The sequence below is a fragment of the Ursus arctos genome, unplaced genomic scaffold, assembly GCF_023065955.2.
Source record: "Ursus arctos isolate Adak ecotype North America unplaced genomic scaffold, UrsArc2.0 scaffold_3, whole genome shotgun sequence".
Classification (NCBI taxonomy): domain Eukaryota; kingdom Metazoa; phylum Chordata; class Mammalia; order Carnivora; family Ursidae; genus Ursus; species Ursus arctos.
In genome coordinates, this window is record NW_026622985.1 from 89,806,550 (window position 1) to 89,822,869 (window position 16,320).

The following is a 16,320-nucleotide window of genomic DNA, read 5'->3' on the forward strand; positions in this document are numbered from 1 at the left end:
GGGATCGAGCCCCACATCAGGCTCCTACGCTATGAGCCTGCTTCTTTCTCTCCCACTCCCCTTGCTTGTGCTCCCTCTCTCGCTGGCTGTCTCTATCTCTGTCGAATAAATAAATAAAATCTTTAAAAAAAAAAAAAGAGGGAATCTATAGGTCGGAGAAGACGACGTATAAGCCCATTGCAACGTGTGGATCTTATTTAGATCCAGATTTGAACAAAGAAACTGAAAAAATTTGAGTTAGTTGGGGAAATTTCAACATCGACTAAATGTTTGATGATAGGGATTATTTAAAAGTTTTAGATGTGATAATGACATTTTTTGTTTTTTTAAAAAGTCTTTTTGTCTTTTAGGAATAAAGGAGTATGTCTTTTAGAGATACTTAAAGGAATATCTATGGGTAAAGTGTTCAGCTCTCTGGGATTTGCTTTGCTACAGATTGGGAGAAGTGAGTGAGAGTATGGAGAAAAAAGATCAGCTATGCATTGATCCTTGTGGAGGCTGGATGTGGAATACACAGGAATTCATGATACTGTTCTCTGTGCGTTTTTATATGCTTTGGAATTGTATAGAATAAAATCATTTATTCATCAAATACTGATTGCCTGTTCTATACCGTGCTCTGTGCTAGGCGTTAGGTTTTATATTGGTCAATAACGTATGTAAGTTATTACTAACCTTGTGGACCTTTCAGTCTCCAGCAGGAGGCAGATGATAAAGGTGTGAATAACCAATGTGTATTATAAATTGTGATCTATGACGAAGGAAAATGAACACAGTTCAGTGCTAGAGAATTATAGGGAAGGGCCTCTAGGCTGGTTAGGGTAAACGGTGACATTTCAGCCAACATCTGAAGGATGAGAATAGGCAGCTATGCAGAGACAGTTGGTAAGTGACAGGAGGGTGGACAGGCTGGACAAGGAAAGTGTTTGATGTGGATTGACTCGTTCTTTCTGTTGCAAGAGCAAATATTGTCTGGCGACTTGTTGATTTAATATTTCTTTGGCTGACTCTCCGTTTTAATTTAATGTGCGTCTGACTTCAGATCTATTTAGAGTATGAACCCTAGAACTGCTTTTAAGCCTAGCATAGTTTTTTCACATGCCCTGTACGATCGTCAGTGGTACCGGCCTTTCTTACCTATGGACTTTTCAACTGGCGATCAGAATATAGATAGGAACAGTCTCGTGTCTATAAACAGCAGAATCAGCCATCAAAATTTACATCCTTGTAATCCTGGAAAGTCAGAAATAGGTCTTGGGTTCCGGATCGTATTTTGCGGCAATAGCTCCAATCCTATCCTTTAGTTACCCTTTAGGTTTTTTGAGTCAAAAGAAATAATATTTTTTCAAGTGCTTGAATTTCTTTGAATGAATGAAAGATGCTGTTAATATTAAGCATCATATTTTCCAGTGATAATAGACACAGAGTAGAGATTCAATAAACGTGAAGTAAACAAATGATTGGCGCCTTGTATAAACTTCTCTTTGCCATAGCCTTCCCCTATGTTTGTATCAGTAATTCTTTTATATTCATTTGTTGTGCTGTCTGGGAGTATTTTGAAGGAATAGGTCTTTTTCCTGACCTGTTAGTACTCTGGGCAGGAGTGTGTGTGTGGTGTGTGTGTGTGTGTGTGTGTGTGTGTGTGTGTGTGTGTGTAGGGGAGGGGTTGCTTCTTTTCCACACATGATTGTTTCCTCCCTTTGTCTTTTTAGACATATTACAGATGCCACCCTTGCCATTGTGAAAGGAGAGACTGTTCCACTTGATGTCTTGCAGATCAAGGTAAAGTCTTTTTTTCAGAGTTTGACAAAATTACCAAAGTAACGCACGCATGCGTGTTAAAGAAAAAACGATGTAACAGTTCAAATGGAGTTACAATGAAAATAATATCCTTTCCTATCCCAAGCATAACTCTCAGAGAAAAAGCGTTTTACCTGTTTATTCTGCTTGTCATCACTAGTTAATATGCTTATGATGCTACTTTTTAAAATTGTTTAAAAAAAACCCACAAAACTAAAGGTAACCATCATAACCGTCTTCAGTTGTACAGTTGATCATTAATATTTAGTCTATGAAATTGTTTTTTTTTTTTAAGATTTTATTTATTTATTCGACAGAGATAGAGACAGCCAGCGAGAGAGGGAACACAAGCAGGGGGAGTGGGAGAGGAAGAAGCAGGCTCATAGTGGAAGAGCTTGATGTGGGGCTCGATCCCATAACGCCGGGATCACACCCTGAGCCGAAGGCAGACGCTTAACCACTGTGCCACCCAGGCGCCCCTATGAAATTGTTTTTTGATTTATCGGTTTTAGATTCTATCTCTTGACCTCTTTGTTAGAAATAAGAATTCCTCTAGATTTCGTCTGGTATAGTGTCACTATTTTTAGTTCCTCCAATGATTACCTTTGGACCACATGATTTCTCTGTCTCTGGGGGGGGGTTGGGATATTAAAAGAGCCAGTAATACAAAGCCCTTGGGACAGTGACTGGTTTCACCTTACCCTGTTTGCATGGTGCCCACCTCTTGCTCTCATGCTCTGGCAAAGGTGAAACCTTTGTCCTGTCCCGTCTGTCCTTTGGAGGGGCTTGTCTTTGGATTTCGGGTTACTTGGCTGTCTTGCAGTCTCAGCTCGCTCCCTGGTGGGCTCAAGAAAAATTATGCTTTTGTAGGTTATCTGGCTTTTTCTCATTTTTTGCATGGGGTTAATGTTCTTTGTAGCTTCCTACATCCTGGATTGGAGCAGAACTTCCCACTGGGTTGTCTAACATTTTCTTGATTTGTAGATAACTCATGAATTGTTTTTAAAAAAATATTTGCTGGCTCTGCCCACTGAAAGGGCTTAGAAGCAATGACACTCCACAATAGTGGGCATACCTGGCACTCAGATTTTGGTCTCTAAATACTGTTGCCTAAGAAAAGTTACCAGGACTCTGTGAAGAGACGGCTTTCAGAGGCAAGGCAAGAACAAAGCCAAGAGCTACTCAAAAACTAATGGAGATAACCTGAAAAGACACAGGAGCTAGCCTGATGGTATCCTCTTGGCCAACTGTGGGACAGTTTGAACATCAAAAAGGATAATAATGCTAATGATTATAATTCAGTAAAATGAAGAATCTGTGAGCCTACAGTTAAGAGAATTTCCAGCTTGTAAATGTAGTAGGAATGATAGTTGTTATTTTGCAATCACTAATGAAATAATTGATTCAGATAGAGAGCGTCCAATGGATGCTAAAACCATTGGATAGAAGGATCGTTGGGGAACATATATCGACACAGTGTTAAAGCATCACAGGTTACTAAATGATTACGTAGGGGGGAAGACGTACCTGTACAGTAGAGAGACCCAGCATACACCACCGTAACCAAGTGATTGATCCTAGCATCACCGATATCTGCCTCCTCATGTGATCTATTGAGAAGGATACAACATCACCTATGGAGTTTCTTGCCCAAAATGTCTACTTCTCTGAATCTAATGGAAACCACTGATGAGAAAAAAGTCTATCAAATCCGAATTGTGGGACATTCTAAAAACAGTTGGTCTGGTGTCTTCAAAAATGTTAGTGTCCTGAAATCCAGGAGAAGATAGTCTGTTCAAGGTTAGGGAAACTAGAGCAATATAGTTAAATCCAGTACAAAATCCTGGATTAGAAAAATGAAAAACAAGACCATAAAAGATATTATTGGAACAATCAGATATTTCATTCGGACTGTATATTAGATACATGTCAATGTTAGATTTCTTGAGAGTGACAGTAGCAATATGCCTATGTCTGTCCTTGTTCTTAGGAGATGCATGTTGAAATATTTAGGGGTGAGGACCACTAAGTCTTCCATTTATTTGCAAATGATTTAAGAAAACTACAAAACATGTACACACACAGATAAAGCCAATAGGGGAAAATGTTGGCGGCTGTGGTGTGTAGTTGAGAGAGATAAACGGTGTTCGTTGTTTGTTAAAGAATTTCTTGGTTTGACATTTTTCCAAAACTTTTGGAGAGAAGACAACCCAGTAGCCGTTCCGGATTCCTGATTGGAATCCTCTCTTTAAAAAGAATTTCTTTCCTAGAAAAATAGATATTTTCACTGGGTAGTAGTTAAGTAGCTATTCCTCCTTCGTCAAAACTCCCCCCTTCCCCACCACCAAAGGGCAGATGCCTGAGAAAGCTAAGCCGTAAAGCCAAACAGTTTTATGAATAGTGAGCCCTGTCATTTACTCAGTTTTGGTCTTAAAATGTACCAGCTACGTTCAGGTTGTCCTTTAGAGGCTCTGAACATTTTATATTCACTCAAGTTTCCCGATATCTATGAAAGAAGGTTCTATACTATGTCACGATTCCCAAACTTCAGTCTTAAGATATTGCTGTTAGTTATACAGCATTGGCCAGATGCATATTTACGATTGGTGCGCCCGTGCTCTTCCAGCCCATTTTCCTTCCGTTTTCTTTTGTTCTTCATGCAGTGATGTCTGGACTGTCCATCATGACGTCACTTGTCATGATAAAAGTGATTTAAGTTGCATTTGATTCTTTAGCATATGATAAATCCAAGTCATTCTCACAACATGGAAGGGCTGTGTGAAAGAAATTCTAGTCTAGGAAGGCAGCACAGGTGGGCATCTATGAAGATATTATCTTAAAATGTTATCACCAAAGGAGGTGAGTAGGTTATATCTCCTAATAACTAGGTGATTTACTGCTGCTTATAAATGTGTGAGAAGTAATACATTCCAGAGTAATTAGGATTTAATTGGAAATTGTTGACTGTGCTTGTATTTAAAAGTCTCATCTCCTCTTTTTCTTTTCTTCCAAATGTACTGATTTTGTGAATTGATGAAACCAGTATCAAATTTGCCACCGGCTCTGTGTATTAATGACACAGCCCAGGAAGCAGAAACCTTTAAAAATTAATTCCTAGGAAACATAGCATGACAGCCTCTACTGTGGTTTGTGAGGCACCCAGTGAAGCTGAATTTGTGTCCTCTTTCTTCCTTATTCCTGGAAATTGTTTCCAGAATATAGGGGAAAGCATTATAGATGAAGCGTGATACCAGATTCCTCTTCTTTTAAAAAATAAACCCAAACCCGATTACACATAAATAACTGAAGAGTCTCCAAAGCTCTAGTCCTCGGAAGCTAGAATAATGCTTTATATTTAGCTTTTCACAGTATCCAGTGTGTGCTCCTAGCTCATTTGGACCTCCAGCTTAAGAGGACAAGATGTGTATTAGTATCTTATTTGACAGAGTGGAAAGAAAAAAAAGTCAGCTGGTTATCGGACTAGTCATGCTGGAGACCGAAGTAGAATCTAGATTTTCTGTCTTATGGTCCATTGCTTTTTGACTTGACCGTTTTGTCCAGGTGGTATCACTCTTGGCACTATCCCGTGACACTAAAGGGCATTTTCCCATATAGACATCTACAGAGCCTAGTACTTGACTTTAAAGTACTGAAAAGACTTATGGAAGTCTTTCTAATTCTTTTGCTCCTTCAGTTGGATTCTTAGAAACTGCCCACCCAGAACCCAAAGAGGAAGTTAGGGTTGCTGGTCAAAGTTAGAGTCTCTCCCTTTCTTCTGTCATTCCTGGCTTCCTTCTGTTAAAACCCTGACTGATCAAAACCTCAGAACTTCCAAATCCCTTCTTTTTGTTTCTATCTCTTCATCTAGAATTCCTAAAATTCCTGGACTGGGTACCTATCTAGTTGACCAGAATTGTTTTCACAGTCCCTTCAGCTTTTATTCCAACCAGCTCTCAGTTGTTGTTGTTGTTGTTATTATTATTATTATTATTATTATTATTATTATTATTATTATTATTTTAGCAAACCGTTATAAAGCCATTTTCTCTTTCTAGGGGGTTCTATGACTTGGGACAACATATCTCCTTGGCTGGTAAAATCTGGCTGTATGCCTGTCTTTTTGTACCTGTTTTTCTTTACTGACCGTCCATCTGGTACTGTGTCACCGGGTTAACATCCGGTGGTATTTTGTCTCTTGGCCTCTACTCTGCCCACCTGCCCTTGTTCATTTTTCTTGTGCACCCCAACAGGGACCAGTCCACTGCTGACCCCCAGGCCTTTCCTGGATCTTCAGGGCACTGTGCCCAACTGGCTGATAGCTGGGCTTCTCTAGATCGTTCCACACTCACTTCCAATTGTCCAGAATTCCATCCCTTGCTAGGAATAGCACCCCAAACAATGACACCTTGAGATTACAAGGCCTTGCAACTAATCTTAACAGAATATTCCTAAAATCCGCCCCCTCCACCCCCGCGCAGTGAAGAACGAGAAAATATTCTTAGTGCACCGGTTGGGAAATCTTGAGCGCTCAAACCAGGACTCCGTGAGGCACTGCATGCTTTAGACCAGCCTTTCCCGAGGAATAGTAGTTATGCAAAATGCCTCCCAGAGAAGGCGTGCAGTTCACAGTTCAGGGAAACTGTGTGTAGTTCTCCTTTTGGAGGTTTGTAATGTATATTAACATATTAAAGATTCTAAGAAGACCTGCAGTAAACATAACTTGTTTCAAACCGAGGCATTTTGGTATTTCTGCACTCGTTTCCTCATGGAATCCTCTACCATCGCTACTGTCGCTAGTTGTGACCCTTGCCCCTCCGGAGCACTTGGGGGAAATGCTCCGGTAGATACCGCAGACCCACATGGTGCTGCTTCCCTCCCTGAGGCTGGAGCACCCCTTCTTCTCCCTTTTCTGTCTCTCTGGGCTTCTCCCTAACCTCCCTCAGTCTAGGCACCTTAATCTTTTATTTTTTTAAATTTATTTTTATTTGTTATTGTGTTCAGTTAGCCGGCGTATAGTACATCCTTAGTTCTTGCTATAGTGTTCCGCGATTCGCTAGTTGTATGTAACACCCAGTGCTCATCAAAACATGTAGGCACCTTATTCTTTAAAATTTACCGTATGTGTCGTTTTATGTTGTATTTCCCTGGCATCGGTCTCCTTTGCTCCCCCACACCGCGTACAGTCACACCTGCTCTGTGCTTTCGTAGTCCTCGATGCCGTCATGGTCGCTGTGTGTGTCTGTATACCCCCCTCGCCCCCGGAGCTCTTTGAGGGCAGGTTACTTTTTGTGTCGCTAGTCCCTATTATAGGATATGTATTCGTTAGTGATAATTCCCTGCAAAAAATGATTAGCTGTCTATCGTCCAGATGGCTCAAGGCCCTGCTGTATTCCACAACATTCACTTGGCACCCAGGAGACCGACATCCTTGCTCTGCTGGGTGAGGTGCCTCACTGTCACCTCTGTGCTCCACGCTCTTAGAAGCTGCCCCTATTAGTGTGTGATTCTCTTAGAAATCCCTCACTTGGTTTCGGTGTAGTGGGATTGAAGTGGGGCGGAGGTGAAGCACTCCCTCCCTGAGGAGACTTCGCATACTTTCTCTAGACCAGCAGTTTACAGTGTCGAGGGTTCTCCAGTTCCGAACCTTCTGCTGATACTGGTTGTACTGACGGTGTGGAGGACATCGAACTGATTCCGCCCCCATTTAGCAAGTTCTGGGAAGTTGTATGTCTAGCATGTGACAGCTCTGCTTAGAAAGTGGGCGGAGTCTTGGGCTTCGGCTGTAATTCTTTTTTTTTTTCTTTAATGTTTTTTTATTATGTTAGTCACCATACAGTACATCCCCAGTTTCCGATGTAAAGTTTGATGATTCATTAGTTGCGTATAACACCCAGTGCACCATGCAATACGTGCCCTCCTTACTACCCATCACCGGTCTATCCCATTCCCCCACCCCCCTCCCCTCTGAGGCCCTCAGTTTGTTTCTCAGAGTCCATAGTCTCTCATGCTTCATTCCCCCTTCTGATTACACCCACTTTCTTTATCCCTTTCTTCTACTGATCTTCCTAGTTCTTATGTTCCATAGATGAGAAAAATCATATGATAATTGTCTTTTTCTGCTTGACTTATTTCACTTAGCATTATCTCCTCCAGTGCCGTCCATGTTGCAGCAAATGTTGAGAACTCGTTCTTTCTGATAGCTGAGTAATATTCCATTGTATATATGGACCACATCTTCTTAATCCAGTCATCTGTTGAAGGGCATCTCAGTTCCTTCCACGATTTAGCTATTGTGGACATTGCTGCTATGAACGTTGGGGTGCATATGGCCCTTCTCTTTACTACGTCTGTATCTTTGGGGTAAACACCCAGTAGTGCAATGGCTGGGTCATAGGGTAGCTCAATTTTTAACTTTTTAAGGGACCTCCACACTGTTTTCCAGAGTGGCTGTACCAACTTGCATTCCCAGCAACAACATAGGAGGGATCCCCTTTCTCCACATCTTCTCCAACAATTGTTGTTTCTTGCCTTGTCTATTTTTGCCATTGTAACTGGCATAAGGTGGTATCTCAGTGTGGTTTTGATTTGAATTTCCCTGATGGCTAATGATTTTGAACATTTTTTCATGTGTCTGTTAGCCATTGTATGTCGTTATTGGAAAAATGTCTGTTCATATCTTCTGCCCATTTTATGATTTATTTGTTTCTCGCGTATGAGTTTGAGAAGTTCTTTGTAGATCTTGGATACCAGTCTTTTACTGTAGTGTTATTTGTAAATATATTCTCCCATTCCGTGGGCTGCCTCTTAGTTTTTTTGACTGTTTCCTTGGCTGTGCAGAAGCTTTTTATCTTGATGAAGTCGCACAGGTTCATTTTATCTTTTGTTTCTCTTGCCTTTGGAGATGTGTCATGAAAAAGGTTGCTTTGGCCGATGTCGTAGAGGTTGCTGCCTATGTTCTCCTCTAGGATTTTGATGGAGTCCTGTCTCACATCGAGGTCTTTCATCCATTTGGAGTTTATCTTTGTGTATGGTGTGAGAGAGTGGTCAGTTTCATTCTTTTGCATGTAGCTGTCCAATTTTCCCAGCACCATTTATTGAAGAGACTGTCTTTTTTCCACCGGATGTTTTTTCCTGCTTTATCAAAGATTAGTTGCCCAAAGAGCCAAGGGTCCATTTCTGGGTTCTCTATTCTGTTCCATTGGTCTATGTGTCTGTTTTTGTGCCAGTACCATGCTGTCTTTGTGATCACAGCTTTGTAGTACAGCTTGAAATCCGGCAACGTGATGTCCCCAGCTTTGTTTTTCCTTTTCAACAGTTCCTTGGCAATTCGGGGCCTTTTCTGTTTCCATACAAATTTAAGGACTATTTGTTCCAGTTCCTTGAAAAATGTCATCGGTATTTTGATCGGGATAGCATTGAAAGTGTAGATTGCTCTGGGTAGCATGGACATTTTAACTATGTTAATTCTTCCGATCCATGAGCATGGAATATTTTTCCATCTTTTTGTGTCTTCCTCAATGTCTTTCAAGAGTGATTTATAGTTTCTAGAATATAGGTCCTTTATGTCTCTGGTTAAGTTAATTCCAAGGTAACATATGGTTTTTGGTGCTATTGTAAATGGGATGGATTCCCTAATTTCTCTTTCTTCAGTCTCATTATTCGTGTATAGAAATGCAACTGATTTCTGAGCATTGATTTTTGTATCCTGCCACATTACTGAATTGCTCTATAACTTCTAGTAGTTTGGGGGTGGATTCTTTTGGGTTTTCCATATAGAGTATCATGTCATCTGCGAAGAGAAACAGTTTGACTTCTTCTTTGCCGATTTGGATACCTTTTATCCCTTTTTGTTGTCTGATTGCTGTTGCAAGGACTTCTAGTACTATGCTGAATAATAATGGTGAGAGTGGGCATCCTTGTCATGTTCCTGATCCAGCTTTTCCCCATTGAGAATGATATTTGTTGTAGGCTTTTCATAGATGGTTTTTATGAGATTGAGAAATGTACCCTCTATCCCTACACTCTGAAGGGTTTTAATCAGGAAAGGATGCTGTATTTTGTCAAATGCTTTTTCTGCATCAATTGAGAGGATCACATGGTTCCTGAGTCTTTTCTTGTTGATATGATGTATCATGCTGATCGATTTGTGAATGTTGAACCACACTTGCATCCCAGGTATGAATCCCACTTGGTCATGATGGATAATCCTTTTAATGTACTGTTGGATTCTATTAGCCAGGATCTTGTTGAGGATTTTGGCGTCCATGTTCATTAGGGAAATCGGTCCGTAATTCTCCTTTTTGATTGGGTCTTTGCCTGGTTTGGGGATCATAGAATGAGTTTGGTAGCTTTCCTTCTGTTTCTATTTTTTGAAATAGCTTTAGGAGAATAGGTATTATTTCTTCTTTGAATGTTTGGTAGAATTCCCCAGGAAAACCGTCCGGGCCTGGAGTTTTGTTTTTTGGAAGGTTGTTTATCACTGACTCAATCTCTTCATAATTGGCCTGTTTAAAAAATCAATTTCTTCCTGTTTCAGTATTGGTAGTTTATAGGTTTCCAGGAAGGCCTCCATCTCTTCCAGATTGCTGAATTTATTGGCATATAGCTGTTGATAAAAGTTTCTAATAATCCTTCCAATTTCATTGGTGTTGGTCGTGACCTCTCCTTTTTCATTCATAATTTTATTAATTTGGGTCCTTTCTCTTTTCTTTTGGATAAGTCTTGCCAGTGGTCTGTCAATTTTATTGATTCTCTCAAAGAACCAGTTTCTAGTCCTGTTGATCTGCTCTACTGTACTTCTAGTTTCTAATTCATTGATTTCTGCTCTAATCTTGGTCAACTGCTTCCTCGTGCGTGGATTAGGCCTGTCCCTCTGTTGCTGTTCCAGCTTCTTGAGGTGAGAATATAAAAACTGCATTTTAGATTTTTCTATTCTTTTGAGTGAGGCTTGGATGGCTATGTATTTCCCCCTTAGGACTGCCTTTGCAGTATCCCATAGGTTTTGGACCATTGTGTTTTCATTCTCGTTGGTCTCCATAAATTGTTTAAATTGATTTTTGATTTCCTGGTTTATCGAGTCATTCCTGAGCAGGATGGTTCTTAGTCTCCAAGTGTTTGAGTTTCTTCCAAATTTTTCCTTGTGGTTGAGTTCCAATTTCAGAGCGTTGTGGTCTGAGAATATGCAGGGAATAATTTCAGTCTTTTGGGATCGGTTGAGACCTGTTTTGTGTCCCAGAACATGGTCTGTTCTTGAGAATGTTCCATGGGCATTAGAATAGAATGAGTATTCTTTGGTCTGGGGTGTAGTGTTCTATATATATCTATAAGGTCCAACTCGTCGCGTATGGCATTCAAAGCTCTTGTTTCTATGTTGGTTTTCTGCTCCGGTGCTCTGTCTATTGCTGATAGTGGAGTGTTGAGGTCCCCTACTATTAACGTATTTTTGTCTATATGTCTCTTTATTCTGGTTAAGAGTTGGCTTGTGTATCTTGCTGCTCCCCTGTTGGGGGCATATATATTTATAATTGTCATATCCACTTGTTGGATACATCCTTTAAGAATAATATAGTGCCCTTCTGTGTCTCTAACTATAGTCTTTAGTTTAAAATCCTATCTGTCTGATATGAGAATTGCTACCCCAGCTTTCTTTTGAGGTCCATTGGCGTGAAAGATGGTATTCCATCCCTTTACTTTCAGTCTGGATGTATCCTTAGTTTCAAAATGAGTCTCTTGTAGACAGCAAATGGATGGGTCATGTCTTTTTATCCAATCTGCAACCCTGTGGCATTTATGGGAGCATTTAGGCCATTTACATTGAGACTGAATATTGAGAGAGATGATTTTAATGATGCCATGTTGCCAGTAAAGTCTTTGTTTCTATAGATTGTGACTTTCTGTTCTGTATCACTCTTGGGGCCATTTTACTTTTATAGAACCCCCCTTAATATCTCCTGTAGGGCTGGTTTTGTGGTTACAAAATTGGTGAATGACTGGTGATTCTGGAAGGTCTTTATTTCTCCATCAATTTTGAATGACAGCCTTGCTGGATAAAGGATCCTTGGCTGCATGTTTTTCTCTGAAAGAGCTTTAAAAATGCTCCCCCAACCCTTTCTCTCATTCCAGGTCTGTGTAGGCACGTCTGACGTAATTCTGATACCTTTGCCTTGGTACGTGAGAAATTTCTTTGCCCTGGCCGCTTTCAATACTGTATCCTTGCATCTAATATTTGTGAAATGCACTATGACATGACGTGGTGTAGGTTTGTCATGGTTGAGCTTGGGAGGGGTCCTCTCTGCCTCTTGGACACGAATGTTTGTTTCCCTTGCTAGATTAGGGAAGTTTTCAGCTACAATTTGTTCAAATATCTCTTCTAGACCTCTGTTTTTCTCCACCCCCTCAGGGATGCCGATGATTCTGATATTGGAACATTTCATTGAGTCAGTAATCTCCCGTAACCTACATTCCTGAGCATGGATTTTTTTGAGTCCAGATTCTATTTTAGCTTTTTCTTCCACTAACCCATCCTCCAATTCACTGATATGTTCTTCTGCCTCATTCACCCTGGCCGTCAGAGCCTCTAGTTTTGACTGCATTTGGCTCATAGAATTTTTAATTTCTGCCAAATTCTCTCTCATTTCCGCCCTTAGAGATTCTATATTTTCATTAACATTTTTGTTAATACTTTTTTCAAGTCTATACATCATCTTGACCATTGTTACTCTGAATTCCATTTCTGATAATTTGGTTATATCCATATCTATTAGTTCTGTGGCAGAGGCCACAGACTCATTGTCCTTTCTTTGCTGGGTGGGAGGGACTTCTCCTTCTCGTCATTCTGATGAGGAGAGGTTGCGGGGTTTCCAGAGCCCAAATTATTGACTGGGACCCAGGCAGTGCGCCCTTGTTTTATAGGGACCTTAGGGATGTGGGCTTCTTGATTTTTCAGCCTGCCTTCTGTGTTCTGGGGGAGGGGCCTGCCGCGCCGATACTCAGGCAACCCTCTTTGGGTAGAGTCTCCGTGTCCCCTGCGAGGGGGGATGGGGATGGGCACTCCCTGAGCCGGTATTTCCAGGCTTTTGTTCTCTGGCGGCTTTCCCTGGCGGTTCGCTGTGCCTCTTCTGAGAGTCAGAGCAGCAGCGGCCGAATTTCAGCCTCTGTCACGGAACAGAGGGATTGCGGCCCATTCTCCACTGATGTTCTGGCCACTTTAACTCTATTACTGTTGGTGCTGCTCAACCCTGCAGCGTCCCGGGATGTGCGCCCCACACCCGGCGTCCCAGCCCTCACTTCCAGGGCCGGCGCGTCTCTGTCCTTTGTGTTTCTAACGCCACCAGCTGCCCCTCACGCGCTCCCAGAGCTCCCGGTCTCAGTCTATGCCCGGTGAGCACACCTCGATTCCGTAGTTTCGGGAGAAGCCTGGTGGCGCGCGCACCCGGTTCAGGGTCTCAGTCTGCTGTTTCGCGGGTGGCGACCGCGAGTCCGCCCGCTCCCCCGTGCAGGTGGCCCGCCAGCCTCCAGCCGCCCCGCGCGCGCTCCAGGAGTTCCCGGTCTCAGTCTGGATCCCGTGAGCACAGCGGGATTCCGGTGTTCCGGGAGATGCCTGGTGGCGCGCGCGTTCACGGCTCACCGGTCTCAGTCCGCTCTCTCGCGGGTGCCAGTCCGTGAGTCCGCCCGCTCCCCTGTGCAGGTGGCTACCACTTCCCGGCGCCCGAACGCGGCGGCTCCCTCCCCCTTCCGTTTATCTTCCGATATCTGTGCGCAGTTTCACGGCTCCCCGCTTCGTACCTCAATACCCAGCGCTGGAGATGTTCATTTGTAGAGATCCAGATGTATCTTCCTGCGTCTCAGGCTGGTTCCTTGGTTGTTCAGGCTGGTCTGATACCTATCCAGCTCGACTCAGGGGACCGGCTGAAAAAGGGGTCCCCTACTCCTCCACCATCTTAACTCTCGGCTGTAATTCTGAGCTATGGGAAAAGGACCTCTTACAATCTTGATATATATATGTGTGTACACACACACACACACACACACACACACACACACTTTAAGGAAGGTCCATTATGAACTCTCAAAGACAGTGGCTCTATTGTGTATGTTTTCTACATATGAACTCACAGATCTATTAGTAACTCAGTGATTATAATATGCACTATTTTGCCATAAAGCATTGGACTAAATTTGAATCACTTTTTATTCTGATTTGTGATGACAGATACCTGGCTGTAGTTTTAGATATTCAGGTGAAACATTCTAGAGTACCAGGATTCTCCTCTTACTTGAGAGTGCTTGGACCTCTAAAGAGAATGCAGGCTTATATTAGCATTGCCTTGAACAAGTCTCTGAGAGAGAAGAAATTCTGGCCGACCCAACTACTGATTGGCTGAAGAGCCAGCATAGTTAGGTACTTGGTAATTTACTTCATAGTCTGAAGTACGATATTATGTTCCCTGGCCAGCAGATTCATGAGGCCTACTACAGACAAATTTATTTTACAGTGTGGTTTACTCAAGTCCTTTAAGTGACTATTCAGTTAATTTCTGAGATTTTGAATATCCTTTTTAGAATTTGGTTTGAGGAAGAGTAGGCCGTGAACATTTGCTGGGTACTTTGCTGTAGAGTGTTCCAAGTTACTGTAACCATTAATTTAAAATGAATGTATTTAACTTCCAGGGTGAAAAGGAACAGCCCGTGTTTGCAGTGACCGGCCTTCGATGGGGATCCTTCAGAGATGCTGGCGTCAAAGTTAGCAAGTAAAGTACTGATGTGGGATGATTTTTTAAAAAAAAAATTCTTTTTCTCATCTAGGAAGAAATTTGCTGGGCCTGGAAGTTGAATTACTTATGAATAATAGAGGTAGAGGTTTAGATCTTACACACAGAAAGGCTGGGGAAGGTTCCCGTTTCCTCTGCTCGGTAGTAAAGCGGCGGACGTGGTATTTGAGCGCAGGTCAGGCTCACGCTGGACCGGAGTTGCCCGGCATCCTGCTGGGGCGCCAGCCTCTTACAGCCCTGGAAGATGCCCTGAGAGGTGTTCTTGTCCAAAGCCTGGTGGATCGAGAGACAGCAGGGTGCCTCTGTCAGAAGGAAAAAGGGGGGATGCCTGGCTGTGTTGTGAGTTGGAAGAAAGAGGCCTGTCGTGGCGGTGAGGAGAGGGCCGTGGCTGGCTTCCGTGGGAATGGACTTTGTTTCCGAGAGATCATGATGCCTAATGAAACTTGGCTTGGAAAGTGGCTATGCCGTGTTCTGTTCCCAGTGGAAGGTGGTGCAGGCACAGGCTTCCTGAGGGGGGACTGACTCCGTATCTGGTGGGTAGTGCTTTCTCTTTACCTTTTATTAACAGCGGGCTCATAATTTAGTATGGTTTAAATGAATTATGATTATCTCACAGCTTTTATCAAGAAGACTCCTCTTTCCCCTCGTAGGCTTTCCTGCCACACTTTCTTTATGGACATTCCTTTTCCTTGTCTCACTTTATTTATTTATTTATTTTTTAAGATTTTATTTATTTATTCAACAGAGATAGAGACAGCCGGCGGGAGAGGGAACACAAGCAGGGGGAGTGGGAGAGGAAGAAGCAGGCTCATAGCAGAGGAGCCTGATGTGGGGCTTGATCCCAGAACGCCGGGATCACGCCCTGAGCCGAAGGCAGACGCTTAACCGCTGTGCCACCCAGGCGCCCCCCTTGTCTCACTTTATTATTCCTGCTACAGAGTTCTCAAGAGTGGAATGCCAAGGAGAGTTGTGCTCTATTGTATTACACGCTGCACTGTTGAGCGTTTCACATTGTTTTTATTTGTAAGTTGGCCATGATTACCTTGATTCCACAAATCACCTTATGGTGTTTTTTAATTTTTTTAAATTTTATTTGAGAGAGAGAGTGTGCACAAGTGTGGGGGGGTAGTTCTAGAGACAGAAGCAGACTCCCTGCTCAGCGGAGAGCCCACAGCAGGGCTTGATACCAGGACCCTGGGATCATGACCTGAGCCAAAGGCAAACACTTAGCCAATTGAGCCACTCAGGCGACCCAACAAATCACCTAATGTTGTATCTGTGATCTTGAATACCAGCAACTCACCAAGAGGAATTGCTTAGTTTTCCCTGAAAAAGTCTGGTGAGAACAAATTGCTTCCTGAAATGTGTTAATCAACAACTGAGCACTGGCATAGGTCAGCCCCTCTAGGATTATCTCACATACTTGCCCCTATTTTGATTGATTTTTGAACGATGAATTTTAAAATTTTGGTGGCGATTATCTGACACCTCGACTGGGACCTTCCATTGAGTCCCTCTGTGTGCCGTGGGAGAAACAGCAGGCATGCAAGAAATGATTTCCTAGCTGGCCATCAGGCTACAAGCATAGCGTCACGCTGTGCCATTGGTAGAGATGAGTGGAACTCTGGACAGTTAGGAATAAACTGCCTTTCTCTCTGGCTAGCTGGGAAATGAAGCAAATCTTATTATGTAAGCTTAGAAAAAAATCAGATGATCGAGGCCCTCAATAGTAGCATCACTGTATGAACCT

The 16,320-nt window shown here is 42.5% G+C and overlaps 1 protein-coding gene across 3 annotated transcripts in view; it reads left to right on the forward strand.

Annotated features, from left to right (window-relative positions):
• Window positions 1-16,320, forward strand: part of AGK (acylglycerol kinase) — a 112,584-nt gene that overhangs the window by 78,772 nt on the left and 17,492 nt on the right. For all 3 annotated transcript variants that reach the window (XM_057304194.1, XM_026512335.4, XM_026512327.4), the window contains 2 exons: window positions 1,713-1,782; window positions 14,470-14,549. In XM_057304194.1, coding sequence (XP_057160177.1) covers window positions 1,713-1,782; window positions 14,470-14,549 — 150 coding nt within the window. The remainder of the gene's footprint in view (window positions 1-1,712; window positions 1,783-14,469; window positions 14,550-16,320) is intronic.